Below are 12,556 nucleotides of genomic sequence, written 5' to 3' on the forward strand. Positions count from 1 at the left end.
CTGGCCATGTGTGCTGACCTGTTGCTCTCCTCGGGGTGCCAGGTGGTACTGTGCGATGCTGGAGGAGGTAGTTGGGGACACTCTGTGGGCACCACAGGGTTCACTGGGTGCCGAGCAGAACCCCAAGCCTTCCAGACCTGGTCACCTTTATTTATAAAAGCAGTACCTTTGTCCTTTGCACCAGCAGAGTGGCTAGGTGTGGCGGGAGCCTGTGGCTGTGCATCCGGATCCCTGCTGGTCTCAGAAACCCAGGCTGCTCCATGGTGCTCCCTGGGGACTCTAACTGCACTGTTGGCTAACTGTGTTTGTTTAAAGCCAAGAAAGGAAGCCTCAAGCCCAGCAGAACTCACCAGAATCTTCAGTTACATGTGTGCTCTGTTTGTAATGAAACGAGCAGGGAGAGGGCGGTGAGCTGGGCCCTGAGGTGAGGCCAGGGGGGTGACTCTTGGTAGCCGTCACAGTGTGGCTGGGCTGGCAGCAGTGCTCTCCCTGTGAGGCCTCCAGGGCAGTGCCCCCACCTGATGTCTGGGGCGACTCCCGGACCTTGTCCTCATGCTGTTCCTCTTCCTTCCCAGCACGTCCGCCATGTCCCTTCTGTACGAGTGTGTGAACACCGTGATCGCAGGTGAGCCCACATCATCTCCTCTGGGGGGTGCTGCCAGGCTAGTGTGAGGGTGCCAGGCCCGCCCCTGGGTGTCTCCCTTGCTGAAGCTCAGGAAGGGAGACGGCGGAGTGGCCAGAGCTAGCCAGGCCCACGAGGCCTCCCCTAGAGTCAGGTGGCCCACTGTCCCCTTGACCCTGGCGTCCATGAAGGTCTCTGAGGTAGCTCATAGCCCAGCCCTCTTTGGAAATGTGGGGTTTCCCATCTAAGGGGACAGAGCCCAGTTACCCAGCCCCTGTCACCTGGGATCGGCACCCTGCTGCTCCAGCCCTCCTCAGGCCCCTCCCACAGAAGGGACCCAAGGTTTCATGCGTTTTGTCTGTGGATACTGAAGTTTGGTTTCACAGGTTGCATAGGGTGGTAGGGGCTGAGCCGTGGCTTGGTGATGCGCGCTCGCCTGGCATGTGTCCGATTCTCAGCACCACATACAAATAAATAAAATAAAGATCTAGCAAAAAAACCAACTCTGCACAGGATGGGGCCAGCGCTCCTCACACCTGGCCAGGCTGGAGGGACCGGATGCTGTGCGTGCCCAGTTGTCGTGTGCCCCTTGGGGTTGTGTGTCTGACCCAGCACTTGCGCGTGGCTGCCCAGCTGGATGCCCGCCAGCCTCCCCTGCTGCTCCTTGTTGGAGGAGCAGAGCTCTTGCCACTGCTTGGCGCCCTGTGTCTCTTGCAAACTGGTCGTTAAACCTGGTGGCCCATGAGAATCGAGTCTCGGTGCCCACCTAGTGGGGTGCCCTGGGCGGGGGCAGAAAGCTCTGGTGTTGGCTGTGGTGCCGGTGGCCGCCTCCCACACTCCTGAGGTGATGTCATAAGACACTGACGCGCATTCCGTGCTGGCAAGAGGAGAAGTGGGGCCACACCTCGGACAGGGAGGGCCAGAGGGCATCGGGGTGAGGCATAGGCAGACGGGGGAGGGGGGAATTTGGCCAAGGAATCGAGTGGCCCTGACAATGAGGTGGGGAGTTCCGGCTGCAGGAGGGGCCTGGCGTGCCTGGAGCAATGGCTCTTGGGTGATTGTGCTGGAGTCAGGACGGGGCCATGGCCTGACACTGTGGAACTTCCCTGGATGGGAGTGACTGATGCCCTTCGGGCTGTGATCTACTTTTTTGGTTCATGTGATTACAATTGGCCAAGGGCAAGACCAGGACCAAGGGCAGCCTAAAGTCACAAACAAGATCAGGGGTTCAAAGACCCCCCAGGCCTGGCGCCTGCTGGGGTCCCCAGGTCTCAGCAGGTCTCAGCACGGGCTGTTCTCCCAGCTGCGGTTCTTAGTGACAGGACCCAGAGCAGAGTCAGAGGTGGGGGCACTTGGGGACCAGACAGGGCCTCCAGAGTCTCCTCCCAGGGAGTCCCACAGGGTGCACTTGGTCCCCACAACACACCTGTGGAAAGTCACTGAGAGCTCACAGAGACCCAGCGCCTGGGGTCAGTGGGGGACACGCGGCCCCTCTGCCTGGCGCGTGCTGAGATCCCAGATCCAGAGGCGCCCAGGGGCTGAGCAGAAGCCACACTGTTGGCCCCACGGCTCAGGCCCAGGAGCTCCTCCTGTCACGGGGGGTGGAGTCCCCAGGGCCCGGTCCCCAGACGCTCAGGCCAGCCTCAGCCTCAGGCTGTGGGGTGGGCTCTGGGGTGGGCTCTGGGCTGCTCAGAGCTGCTGAGCCTAGTGGTTCCCAGGGCAGCAGCCCTGCTTGTCAGCACCCCCTGGGCTAGGGCGGGTGTCAGGACTCCGCTGCTGGCCGCGGGTGACGTGCCTGTCTGTTGCAGTGCTCATCTCTCTGTCCTCTGGCATGCCCAGCCACAGTGCCAGCATCCAGGTACGTGCCAGCACCCTGCTCTGGGGTGGGCTCTGCCCGTCCTCACCTTCACCCACCTAGCACGTCTCTCCATGTGAGCCGTGTGCCCACTCCCAGCTTGGGCCTGTGCACCTTTGTAGTGCACACGGGGGTGTCGAGGGAACTGTGGCCCTGTGTTCCCAGTGACAGGCAGAGCTGCTGCAATCTGCCCCCGAGCTAAATCAACAGCGGAGCTCCCTGGGGGCTCTTGGCACCTGCTGCACCCGGGGTGTCCCTTTCTTGTCACTTAGAAGATGGCCATCCTGCTGCTGAACTCCCCCTAATCCCTGTAGTCATGGGCCCGTTGCCCAGTGCCTCGGAGCTCTGGGCTGCCGGGCCCCTGGCTGACCTGGGGATCACTGGGTAGTCACCTCAGGTCTGTCTTGGTCCCTGAGGTGAAGGAGGCCACTGTGTCCCAGCCCTTTCCCAGAGGCCCCATCCTGCTGGCGCACGTCTGCTGGCCCATGAGGGTCTCTTGCTGGCAGGGTCCATGTGGTCCGTGCTGGCTTGCCTGCCCTGGTGCCTGCAGACCCATTGCCATCCTGCGGAGCAGGCCCTTGGAGAAGGGCCCTGGCCTCAGGGGAGGCCGGCAGCTTGGTGGGATGGGGGTAGGGCGGGCCGCCTCAGCCAGGGTCACCCTGCTGTGGAGACGGAATCAGGTGTCCTCTTTGCAGCTCTGTGTTCAGAAGTTAAGGATCCTGATAGAAGACTCGGATCAGAACTGTAAGTCGCCCCTCCTCCAGGCTCTGTTCCTGCTTTCCAGACTCTGGGGAGCGAGGCCTCTGGAGCCTTAGAAGAGGGGTGGGGGTTGTGGAGGCCAGGGGTCCTGCACAGACTCTGTGAACAGACCAGCACCAGCGTCAAGACAGATGCTGCCCCTTCTCCGGGCCTGGGCAGCACTCCCCTGGACCTGTGTGCTCGGGCCAGGCCCTCCGGTGGCTCTGTGGGCTGTGCCCTGTGCACTTGTCTGCAGGCTGACGGCTGCAGCCCAGCCCAGGGAAGCAGAGGGGCCATGTTGCAGGTAGTGAGAGATTCCACAGGTGGGCAGAGCCAGGGGAGGCTGGGTCGTCTTCAATAGGACAGGTGGCATGGGCTCCCAGGGCTGTGGCCATGATGCCTTTCTGCTGCCCGCACTGTCCCTGGGGCTTCTGTTGAGGAATCTGGCTCAGTGGTACCATGTGGCACCTGGGCTCAGATGATTCCCTAGGGCTGGGGTTGTGGTCCCCAGGTCTCTGTGGCTCTGCTCATCTCTGCTGTGGCTCAGGCGGGCCCTGGGCAGTGAGACCTCACCACAGCAGCAGGCTGCAGGCCCGTGCCCATGGACAGGCTGCTGTTTGCAGCTCCGGTTTCTGTTTTGTTCTGCTGGTCCCAGGGACTGGACCCAGGAGTGCCCAACCACTGAGCCACGTCCTCAGCCCTTCCTATTTTTTATTTGGAGACAGGGCCTTGCTAAGTAGCTAAGGATGGTGTTGAACTTGTCCACGTCCTGTCTCTGCCTCCCAAGCTCCTGGTTTAGTTGGCGTGTTCGCCCCATGGCCTCAGGCTTGGCCTCTCTCTTCTCCATGGCCAAATGTGGGCCAGTCAGGTGTGGGCAGTAAACACCAGGGCCTGTGGGCACTGGATGGGGCACAAATCCCTGTGCTTCCTGATGGGCATGGGAGCGTAGGCGACATTTGTCGTGGATGGAGAGTAATGGCTGCTAGAACTGGAGGGCAGGTGGGGGTTGCGAGTTCCTCCCCTGTCCCGCTCAGAGGCCCCTCTCCCGTGGACTGTGCAGAAGGCCCTTGTGTCGTGTTGCGGAGCCTTGGCCCTGTCTCCTGGGGAGGGCCACAAAGCTGGGAGGTGCTGCCGGGTCGACGAGGCATCACGTTCTCTCTCCATGGCTGACGGCTCCCATCTCCCCCCAGTGAAGTATTTGGGGCTGCTGGCCATGTCCAAGATCCTGAGGACGCATCCCAAGTCTGTGCAGGCCCACAAGGACCTCATCCTGCAGTGCCTGGATGACAAGGACGAGTCTATCCGGCTGCGGGCGCTCGACCTGCTCTACGGGATGGTGCGCCTCAACCTTGTGCCAGCCCCGGGGGCACATGGGGCTCACGGGCCCTGGCAGGGTTAGATGGTGGCCAGGGGCCTGTCTGGATTTCGGGCATGGTGGGGACAGGCTCTGGGTGAGCCGCTGTGTGCCAGCTGGGCTTCCTCCTTGGCCCCTGTCCTGGGGGGAGGCTGCCCAGTGTCGACTGCGGATTCCGCTGGGTTGGGGGAGTGCATGCCTGTTAAGTGCAGACCCTCGCCTTCCCCCGCTAGGTGTCCAAGAAGAACCTGATGGAGATCGTGAAGAAGCTGATGACCCACGTGGACAAGGCCGAGGGCACCACCTACCGAGACGAGCTGCTCACCAAGATCATTGACATCTGCAGCCAGTCCAACTACCAGTACATCACCAACTTCGAGTGGTCCGTGCCCACGCCTCCCTGGTGTCCTGCATGGGCTGGTGCTTGTGGTCCCTGGGGCGCCTCTCACGGGCTCTCCCTGCAGGTACATCAGCATCCTGGTGGAGCTGACCCGGCTGGAGGGTACCCGCCACGGCCACCTCATCGCTGCCCAGATGCTCGACGTGGCCATCCGCGTGAAGGCCATTCGCCGGTTTGCAGTGTCACAGATGTCCGCCTTGCTGGACAGCGCCCACCTGGTGGCTAGCGGCACTCAGCGGAATGGGATCTGCGAGGTGCTCTACGCGGCTGCCTGGATCTGCGGGGAGTTCTCGGAGTGAGTGGGGCAGGCAGTGGACACCGTGAGCCTCAGGGATACCGGGATGTACCAGCATAGCCGTCCCCTGGCTGTCTTGCCGTGCCCGCCTAGCTCGACCTTCCGCTGAAGTGTGGGTTTGTCATCAGCTGGGACTCGGGAGTTGCCACAGAAATCTGTATACCTGATAGGATCACTGCTGCCCTGTTGCCCCTGCAGGGTCCTGTCCCTGTCCCCACAGCCCCTGACCACTCTCTGCCCAACCCCCATGGCAGCTGTTTGCCCTGCCCTGGGCCTGGCAGCTCAGCGAGGGTGCCTCACCTCTGGACTCCCAGGAAGGGCCGCGGCCCACAGACGTGTGGTTCTGCCATTTCTCATGGGGGGAAGGTTTGATCGCGGGAGGGGACGCAGACAGCGAGCCAGGGCGCGGGCCGGGCCTGGCCTGTCTCCGTGATTGCTGGGCACTTCCGAGTTTCCCCTTGTGGCCCAGGAACTTCCCAGGTGGCCAGTCCCTAGGGCGTGGCTTCTCTTTCCTTTGCACGTCTCTCTTCTTGGCTGCGCTCTGAGCGTCCTGTCTGGGCCGTGGTCTGTCGGCTGTGTCCCGTGACATGCCATTATGGTTCCTGGTTCTTCAAGTCCGTCTCAGCCCTGCTGCTGGCCCAGGGAGTGGAGCTCTCCGTGTGGCCCTGGGAGGCGCGAGCCCTTTCCGGCTTCTCCCTGTATGCATGCGTGGCTCCCCTCACTGTGGCTGTGTCCCCCAGGCATCTGCAGGAGCCCCACCAAACACTCGAGGCCATGCTGCGCCCCAAGGTCACCACGCTGCCTGGCCACATCCAGGCTGTGTACGTGCAGAACGTGGTCAAGCTGTACGCATCCATCCTGCTGCAGAAGGAGCAGGCAGGGGAGACCGAGGCTGCCCAGGAAGTCACCCAGGTGATGGTGGAGCGGCTGCCCCAGTTTGTGCAGAGCGCAGACCTGGAGGTGCAGGAGCGGGTAAGGCTGGAGTTGGGGGAGGGTCCAGCCCCGGGAAGAGCCCTGCACAGCCTTGAGGGTGTTTGTCCCTGGCAGTGGTCAGGTTGCAGGGAGTCTTATCCCTTTTCAAAGCTCCCTGGTGAGACCCCTGTTGTGGCTTTCCCAGTTGGGGCTCAGGGAGGACAGTAGGACATGGCCACCTTGGAGGTGGCCACCAGGTTCCAGGGGCATCTGCTGCCTCGTGTGGGAGCCGGCTACTTGAGTGCTGGCACACCAGGACCACGAGGTGTGGATGGCGGCCCAGGCGTGGGGTCCAGTGGGGGGCCTGCAGTGCCGTCCAGTGCGGGCAGTCAGCCCTGCTGGGCCAGGTATGCAGCGTCTGCCTGATGGCCAAGGAGGCCTAGCCAGGGTGTACTTGAGACTTCTACACAGACGTGTGCCCTGGCGTTGACAGGGCCAGCTGTGTCCCTCAATGTCCCTCCAAGAGAGCCCAAGCTGTCTTGTCCATCCGTGTCCCAGCCTGAGCTAGAGGTGGTGCAGCTGGGCTGTCACAGGGCCCCCCGGGAGGCAGCGTGGCTGTCTGTGGGCACTTTCACTGACAGCGAAGCCCCCTTTTGTCACCATCCCCACACCTTAAAGAGACAACTGTGGAGACGGGTGGGTATCTGGCCAGTGGCTTCCCACAGGGAGTGGGCAGGCCTTACCAGCCCCGGGGGCCGGGCCACCCCAGGGCCCTGCGTCACCGCTGTTCCTTTCCTAGGCGTCCTGCATCCTGCAGCTGGTCAAGCACGTGCAGAAGCTACAGGCCAAGGGTGTGCCTGTGGCGGGAGAGCTCAGTGCCCTCTTTGCTGGGGAGCTAAACCCAGTGGCCCCTAAAGCCCAGAAGAAGGTCCCGGTGCCCGAAGGGTGAGCACCCAGGGAGCAGGGGGCAGGGCGCATGGCGAGTCTGACTGGCCTTGGGGGCCGGCATGCACCCTGGGAAGGAGGGGCGCAGGGGGGTGACGGCGGGGGGCTGTGTGGCTGGTGGGGTGTGGCAGCCTAGGCCACACTGGGCAGGGCTGGCTGTGCCTCTCCCTGTCTCCCCTAGACTGAGAGTGGCCTGAGCTGCTTTGGGTCCCCAGGGCACAGGGTCAGTGCCAGATGGCAGGGTCACCTGGCTCCTGGCCCTGCTCTGGCTTCCCATCTCTGGCCTCTTTCCTGAGGGGCAGCGGTTCCTTGCCTCGTCTGGCCTGTGGGGATGGCGGGTGCTGGTGTTCAGGGCTGCCACCGGCTGGACACGCGGCCCCCACTGCTCAGGTGCCGCAGTGGCCGCCGCAAGGGTGGCTGTGCCATGACCTCCCTGTCTGCACAGCCTGGACCTGGACGCCTGGATTAATGAGCCACCCTCGGACAGTGAGTCTGAGGACGAGAAGCCCAAGGCCATCTTCCACGAGGAGGAGCAGAGGCACACTCGGCACCGGCCGCCCGAGGTGGACGAGGAGGAGCTGGCCCGGGTGAGTATGTCAGGGGCGGCCCTCGAAGGGCTCTCTGAGAGACAGGTGTCCCTTTCAGCACAGTCTCCCAACAGCCAGTCCTCCGGTTGGCCCTGTCAGACCAGGAGGCCGTGTCCAGCTGTCCTCCTAGGGGCACTGAGTGGACAGTTGATGTTAGGGTTGGGCTTTGACTGCCCACGGGCCACCTGGTGGCCTCCTTTGTCCTGAGCTTATACTCCCACCTCATCCTCTTCCATGGGGGCAGGAGCCGACCTCTCACAAGCCCTTCTCCACCTGCACCCTGTGCTCAGGGTGAGCTTCCTGGGTGAGAGCTGGGGACAGGCCAGCACGACGGGGTCTCTGTCCTGGCGCTGCCCCAGGAGCTGGGCGCTCTAGGCCAGGCGCTGCCCGTCTCTGAGCACTTCTCTCTCTCCACTGCCCCGCTTGGGCCATGGTTTCCTTGTTGGTAAAACTGACAGTAAGAAAAACGGGTCAGCTTCCCATGGGGTTTGGGGGCCCTTGGATCTGGCCCAGTGCCTGGACGCCCCGCTGTGTTCCACTTGTGTCCATGTGTCTTGTGTCTACAGCGCCGGGAGGCCCGGAAGCAGGAGCAGGCCAACAACCCCTTCTATATCAAGAGTTCTCCATCCCCACAGAAGGTGAGGCTGGGCCCAACAGCCTCCCTGTCCTGGGAGCACACTTCCCGTGGGATAGTGGACCGCGTCCTGTAGGCTGCTCAGGGAGGGCCACAGGCTGCGGGACTCCGACGGGGCCAAGGGAGGGTGCAGAGCTGAGGCCTCTGGATGGGAAGGGTGCCCATCATGTGGTCCTTCTGGTGCTGCAGGAAAGGGGGTCTCACCCCCCTTCAGCGTGCCCAGCTGTCCACAGGAGGCGCTGGTCTCGCGGGCAGCTCCTGGAGTGGAGTGGGTCCTCGGTGACTGTAGAACCTTGAGGAGCTGCTGGGCTGTTTCAGTGGGCCACTTGTGTCTGCTTGGTCCTGGCCACCCTGGGGCTGTGGGGGTCCTTGCTTTGGGCTTAAGCACATGTCACCCTTCAGTTTGGGGGAAAGTTGCAGAGGGAAAGTAGGCGAGAATTCTGATTTCTGTGACCTCATATGTGACCAGACCTCCCGTCTGCAGGAAGACGCACAGCTCAAAACGAGCTGGGCTCCTGCCCCTGGTCCCTGGGGTGGGCTCTCCTCACACGTGCCCACCACCCCCAGACCCCCACAGTGTGCCGCTGACGCCATGAATTGCTCTTCCAGAGATACCAAGACGCGCCAGGCGTGGAGCACATCCCCGTAGTGCAGATCGACCTCTCGGTTCCGTTGAAGGTCCCAGGCAAGTGTGCTGGTTTGCAGGTGACACATGTCACATGGGCCGGGGGTTTCCCGCTGCCCCCCGCAGAGTCCCCCACTCATCCCTGGGCTGCCCACGAGGCCAGCTCCTGTCGTGGATGGGTGAAGTGCGTGGCTCGGGCTGAGTGCGCGCCCCACAGGGCTGCCCACGTCAGACCAGTACGTGAAGCTGGAGGAGGAGCGCAGGCACCGGCAGAGGCTAGAGAGAGACAAGAAAAAGAAGAGGAGGAAGGAGAAGGAGAGGGAGAAGAAGGGCAAGCACCGCCGCCACAGCTCACTGCCCACGGAGAGCGAGGAGGACATCACCCCTGCCCAGCAAGTGGACATTGTCACCGAGGAGATGCCTGAGGTGAGCCCCGCCTACCAGCACAGGGACGCCACATCCCTGCCAGAGCTCCAGCCTCCCCTGCTGCTGTCTTCCTGGGTGTGAGGGTGGCCACCAAGTCAGCGCTGTCCTGTGTGCCAGAGAGAACAGTGTCCACCTCACACTGCCTCATGAGGCCAGAGCCCCTTCTGTGGCCTCCCTGGGGGTATGTGTCTACCCCGTGACCCTGCAGCCCGGGCGCGTGGCTCTGGTGTCCTCCCCTGTAGAGACGTGGCACTGCTTGCTGTGGGTGGCCTCGTGGGGGTGGACCTGACTCTTCAGGCAGGTCTGCTATCTCGGGCTGGATTCCGCCAGGCCCTGCAGTTGCTGGTTAACTGGATGCTGAGTTCCTCTGTTCCCCCAGAATGCATTGCCCAGCGACGAGGATGACAAAGACCCCAACGATCCGTACCGGGCCCTGGACATTGACCTGGATAGGTGAGCAGGGGGTCAGCTTGCTGGTGCCCTGCGGGCTGCAGTCAGGCTGGGTTCTGCAGTGTGATGGGTGGGCCCTCCAACCCCCAGCACCCAACCAGCGTCCTCAGCTGTGAGCCCGCTCCCAGGGACCTGGCAGGAGAGCACACGGCCTTCACAGATGTCAGGGAGAGACGGGGCAGGCCCTTTGGAGGCCAGGTCAATCAGGCCTTTCTTGGGTGCTAGGACGGGAGTAGCACCCCCCACTCTGTGACCTTGCAGGACCACATAGTGCTGGCAGCACCATGGGGCTCGCTGCACCTCATGACCTCATGCCTCCCCCCCAAGGCCCTTAGCCGACAGCGAGAAGCTTCCCATCCAGAAACACAGAAATGCGGAGGCCTCAAAGTCACCCCCAAAAGAGGACGTTCCTGTGGTAGAGAAGAAGAGCAAGAAGCCTAAGAAGAAGGAGAAGAAGCACAGAGGAAGGGAGAGGGAGAAGAAGGAGGAGGAGGAGAAGGTACGCTGGCTGGCTGGCTCGGCCTCCCCGCAGCCCCAAGGTTGTGGGCAGTGGGGCAGCCGGCATTAGCAGGGAGTGGCCCTCAGAGTCAGGCTCAGGCCATGGAGGTGGGGACCTAGTGCAGGACCTCACTGATGCAGGGCGAGCAGGAGTGACAGTGAGAGGCGCCTGTGTCCAGTCCTGGGAGACCTGCTGCCACCCAGGCAGGGTGCTGCTCAACGCCCCGCGTGGGCATCCACGTAGAAAATGGGTGGGGTTTTGTTTTTGTGGTACCGCGGCTTGAACCCGGGGCCACTTAACTGAGCCACACTCCAGCCCTTTTCTATATATTCTTTAGAGACAGGGTCTTGCAGAGTTGCTGTGTGCCTCACAGTCTGCTGAGGCTGGCTTTGAACTTGTGATCCTCCTGCCCCAGCCTCCCAAGGTGCTGGGACTACCGGCCTGGCCTCTGCTCTGCGCCTGGTTAAAGTGGGCGGATTCTGAAGTACTTGGGCGTGGGCCACCTGCCGCCCTTCACAGCTGACAGCCGGGGCTGTGGGCTTCTGCATCTGGGCCCTTGGAAGTGGAGCACGTCTGGACGTGGGTCCTCCTGGGCCTTAGAGCAAGAGCCAGAGCGGGGCTGTGCCTGCTCCTGTGTGCCAGGAGCTGCAGGGCAGACAACTCTGGGCCCTGGAGGGCAAGGCCAGCGCCCTCAGCCCTGCTGGCCCTGTACCCTCCCCCATGGCCCATCCCGCTTTTGCTAACAACCTGTCTCCTGTGGTTTCAGGGCGAGGACTTGGATTTTTGGCTGTCCACCACCCCACCGCCTGCCACTGCCCCTGCCCCGGGCCCATCTGTGGTAAGAGGCTGATGGGGTCTGTGCTGTCCCTGACGTGTCTGCAGGTCTCACCCCAGCACTATCCGGGAGCATGTGGGGGTGTGGGTGCAGCCTGGAGCACAGCACTTGGGGTCTCCTTGGCCAGGCCTTGCACCCCCACCTCCTGGCCTCTTGGTGTCTGCAGCTGCCCACCCTGTGGGATCCCGTGGTTGGCCAGGGAGAAATGAGGCAGGGTGTGGTCCACAGTCTCCATGTCACTTGGAGGGTGGTCCCCAAGCTTTCCTGTCTCCCTTTTGAGCCCACCCCCTTGCAGCCTGGTGACCTGCTGGTTCCCTGCAGGAGGAGCCCGGTGTGAACGCTGTCGTTACTGCAAAGGAAGAGTGTGAGGGTCCCAGGACAGAAAAGCCCGAAGACCAGGAGGAGGATGCCGCCGAGCGTGACACAGAGCACGACACAGAGAGGGTGAGGTGCCACGCGGTTGGCAGCTGTGCAGCCCCGAGGCTGCAGGGTGGTGGGCACAGTGCACATGGGTGCAAGGCCACGTGGGAATGGCCAGGACTGCTGGGGCCTGTGGGCGGTCTGCCCGGCCTGGCCCCCGTGGCCCAGTCTCACAGCGTCTTTCTGTCCCTGTTGTTACCATTTCCCCCGAGTGCTTGAGACCGAAGCCAGGCGCCCCCACACCAGACAGGCACTCTGCCACTGGGAGGTCCACCCACTGGGTGAGCCACCCACGGGGGAAGTCCAGGGACAGAGCCCAAACTCTCCCTGGTCCAGAAACACTCCAGGCACAAGAAGAAGCACAAGAAGGAGAAGGGGGACCACCGGTCCAGAGACAAGAAGTCCAAGAAGAAGCCGCTTGAGCGCGAGGTGGCAGCGGGGGAGCCGGTGGAGAACGGCGCCGCTGAGGAGGAGCCCCTCCCGGTGAGGGTCTCCTGCTGTCACCCTCCCGAGGAGCTCCTGCGACCTCCACTGATTGGAGAGACCCAGAGGGTTCTGGAAGCCTGCCCATGGGCGCAGCTGAGGGTGGGGTGGGCCAGGGGCTGGAGGCAGCCTGCAGTTAGACCCAAGGGCACCACCTGGAGCCTCTGCTCCGCAGAGCATTTCACGCCCAGCCCCAGGCAGCACCACGCAGCACCACAGCCCCAGGTCCTTGTCACCCACACTGACCAAGTCCTTCTTTCCCAGCCCATGTCCAGCTACTGCCTCCTTGCCGAGAATTCTTACATTAAAATGGTGAGTGATGGTGCTTCTAGGGGGCAGGGTCCCTGGGGCAGAGAGTGGTGGGGAAGTCTTGAGGGACAGATGGCAACTCCACCGGCCACCAGAGGCTCCCAGATGTTCCCAGGGAGGTGGCACTTAGGCTGTGAGACAGACCTCACTTCCAGTGCATGTCATAG

At 62.8% G+C, this 12,556-nt stretch overlaps 1 protein-coding gene across 4 annotated transcripts in view; it reads left to right on the forward strand.

Moving 5' to 3' along the window:
• Positions 1–12,556, forward strand: part of Ap3d1 (adaptor related protein complex 3 subunit delta 1) — a 37,771-nt gene that overhangs the window by 21,464 nt on the left and 3,751 nt on the right. For all 4 annotated transcript variants that reach the window (XR_011705228.1, XM_027952643.2, XM_027952644.2 and 1 more), the window contains 18 exons: positions 576–625; positions 2,431–2,480; positions 3,173–3,221; positions 4,406–4,551; positions 4,803–4,951; positions 5,034–5,264; positions 6,005–6,236; positions 6,976–7,121; positions 7,567–7,708; positions 8,275–8,346; positions 8,952–9,027; positions 9,185–9,393; positions 9,773–9,846; positions 10,171–10,342; positions 11,109–11,180; positions 11,499–11,621; positions 11,934–12,080; positions 12,345–12,392. Coding sequence is in view for 3 of the 4 variants with exons in the window: in XM_027952643.2 (XP_027808444.2) it covers positions 576–625; positions 2,431–2,480; positions 3,173–3,221; positions 4,406–4,551; positions 4,803–4,951; positions 5,034–5,264; positions 6,005–6,236; positions 6,976–7,121; positions 7,567–7,708; positions 8,275–8,346; positions 8,952–9,027; positions 9,185–9,393; positions 9,773–9,846; positions 10,171–10,342; positions 11,109–11,180; positions 11,499–11,621; positions 11,934–12,080; positions 12,345–12,392 (2,188 nt within the window). In the remaining variant the exon portion in view is untranslated. The remainder of the gene's footprint in view (positions 1–575; positions 626–2,430; positions 2,481–3,172; positions 3,222–4,405; positions 4,552–4,802; positions 4,952–5,033; positions 5,265–6,004; positions 6,237–6,975; positions 7,122–7,566; positions 7,709–8,274; positions 8,347–8,951; positions 9,028–9,184; positions 9,394–9,772; positions 9,847–10,170; positions 10,343–11,108; positions 11,181–11,498; positions 11,622–11,933; positions 12,081–12,344; positions 12,393–12,556) is intronic.

This window comes from Marmota flaviventris, chromosome 1 (genome assembly GCF_047511675.1).
Source record: "Marmota flaviventris isolate mMarFla1 chromosome 1, mMarFla1.hap1, whole genome shotgun sequence".
In the NCBI taxonomy this organism is placed as follows: domain Eukaryota; kingdom Metazoa; phylum Chordata; class Mammalia; order Rodentia; family Sciuridae; genus Marmota; species Marmota flaviventris.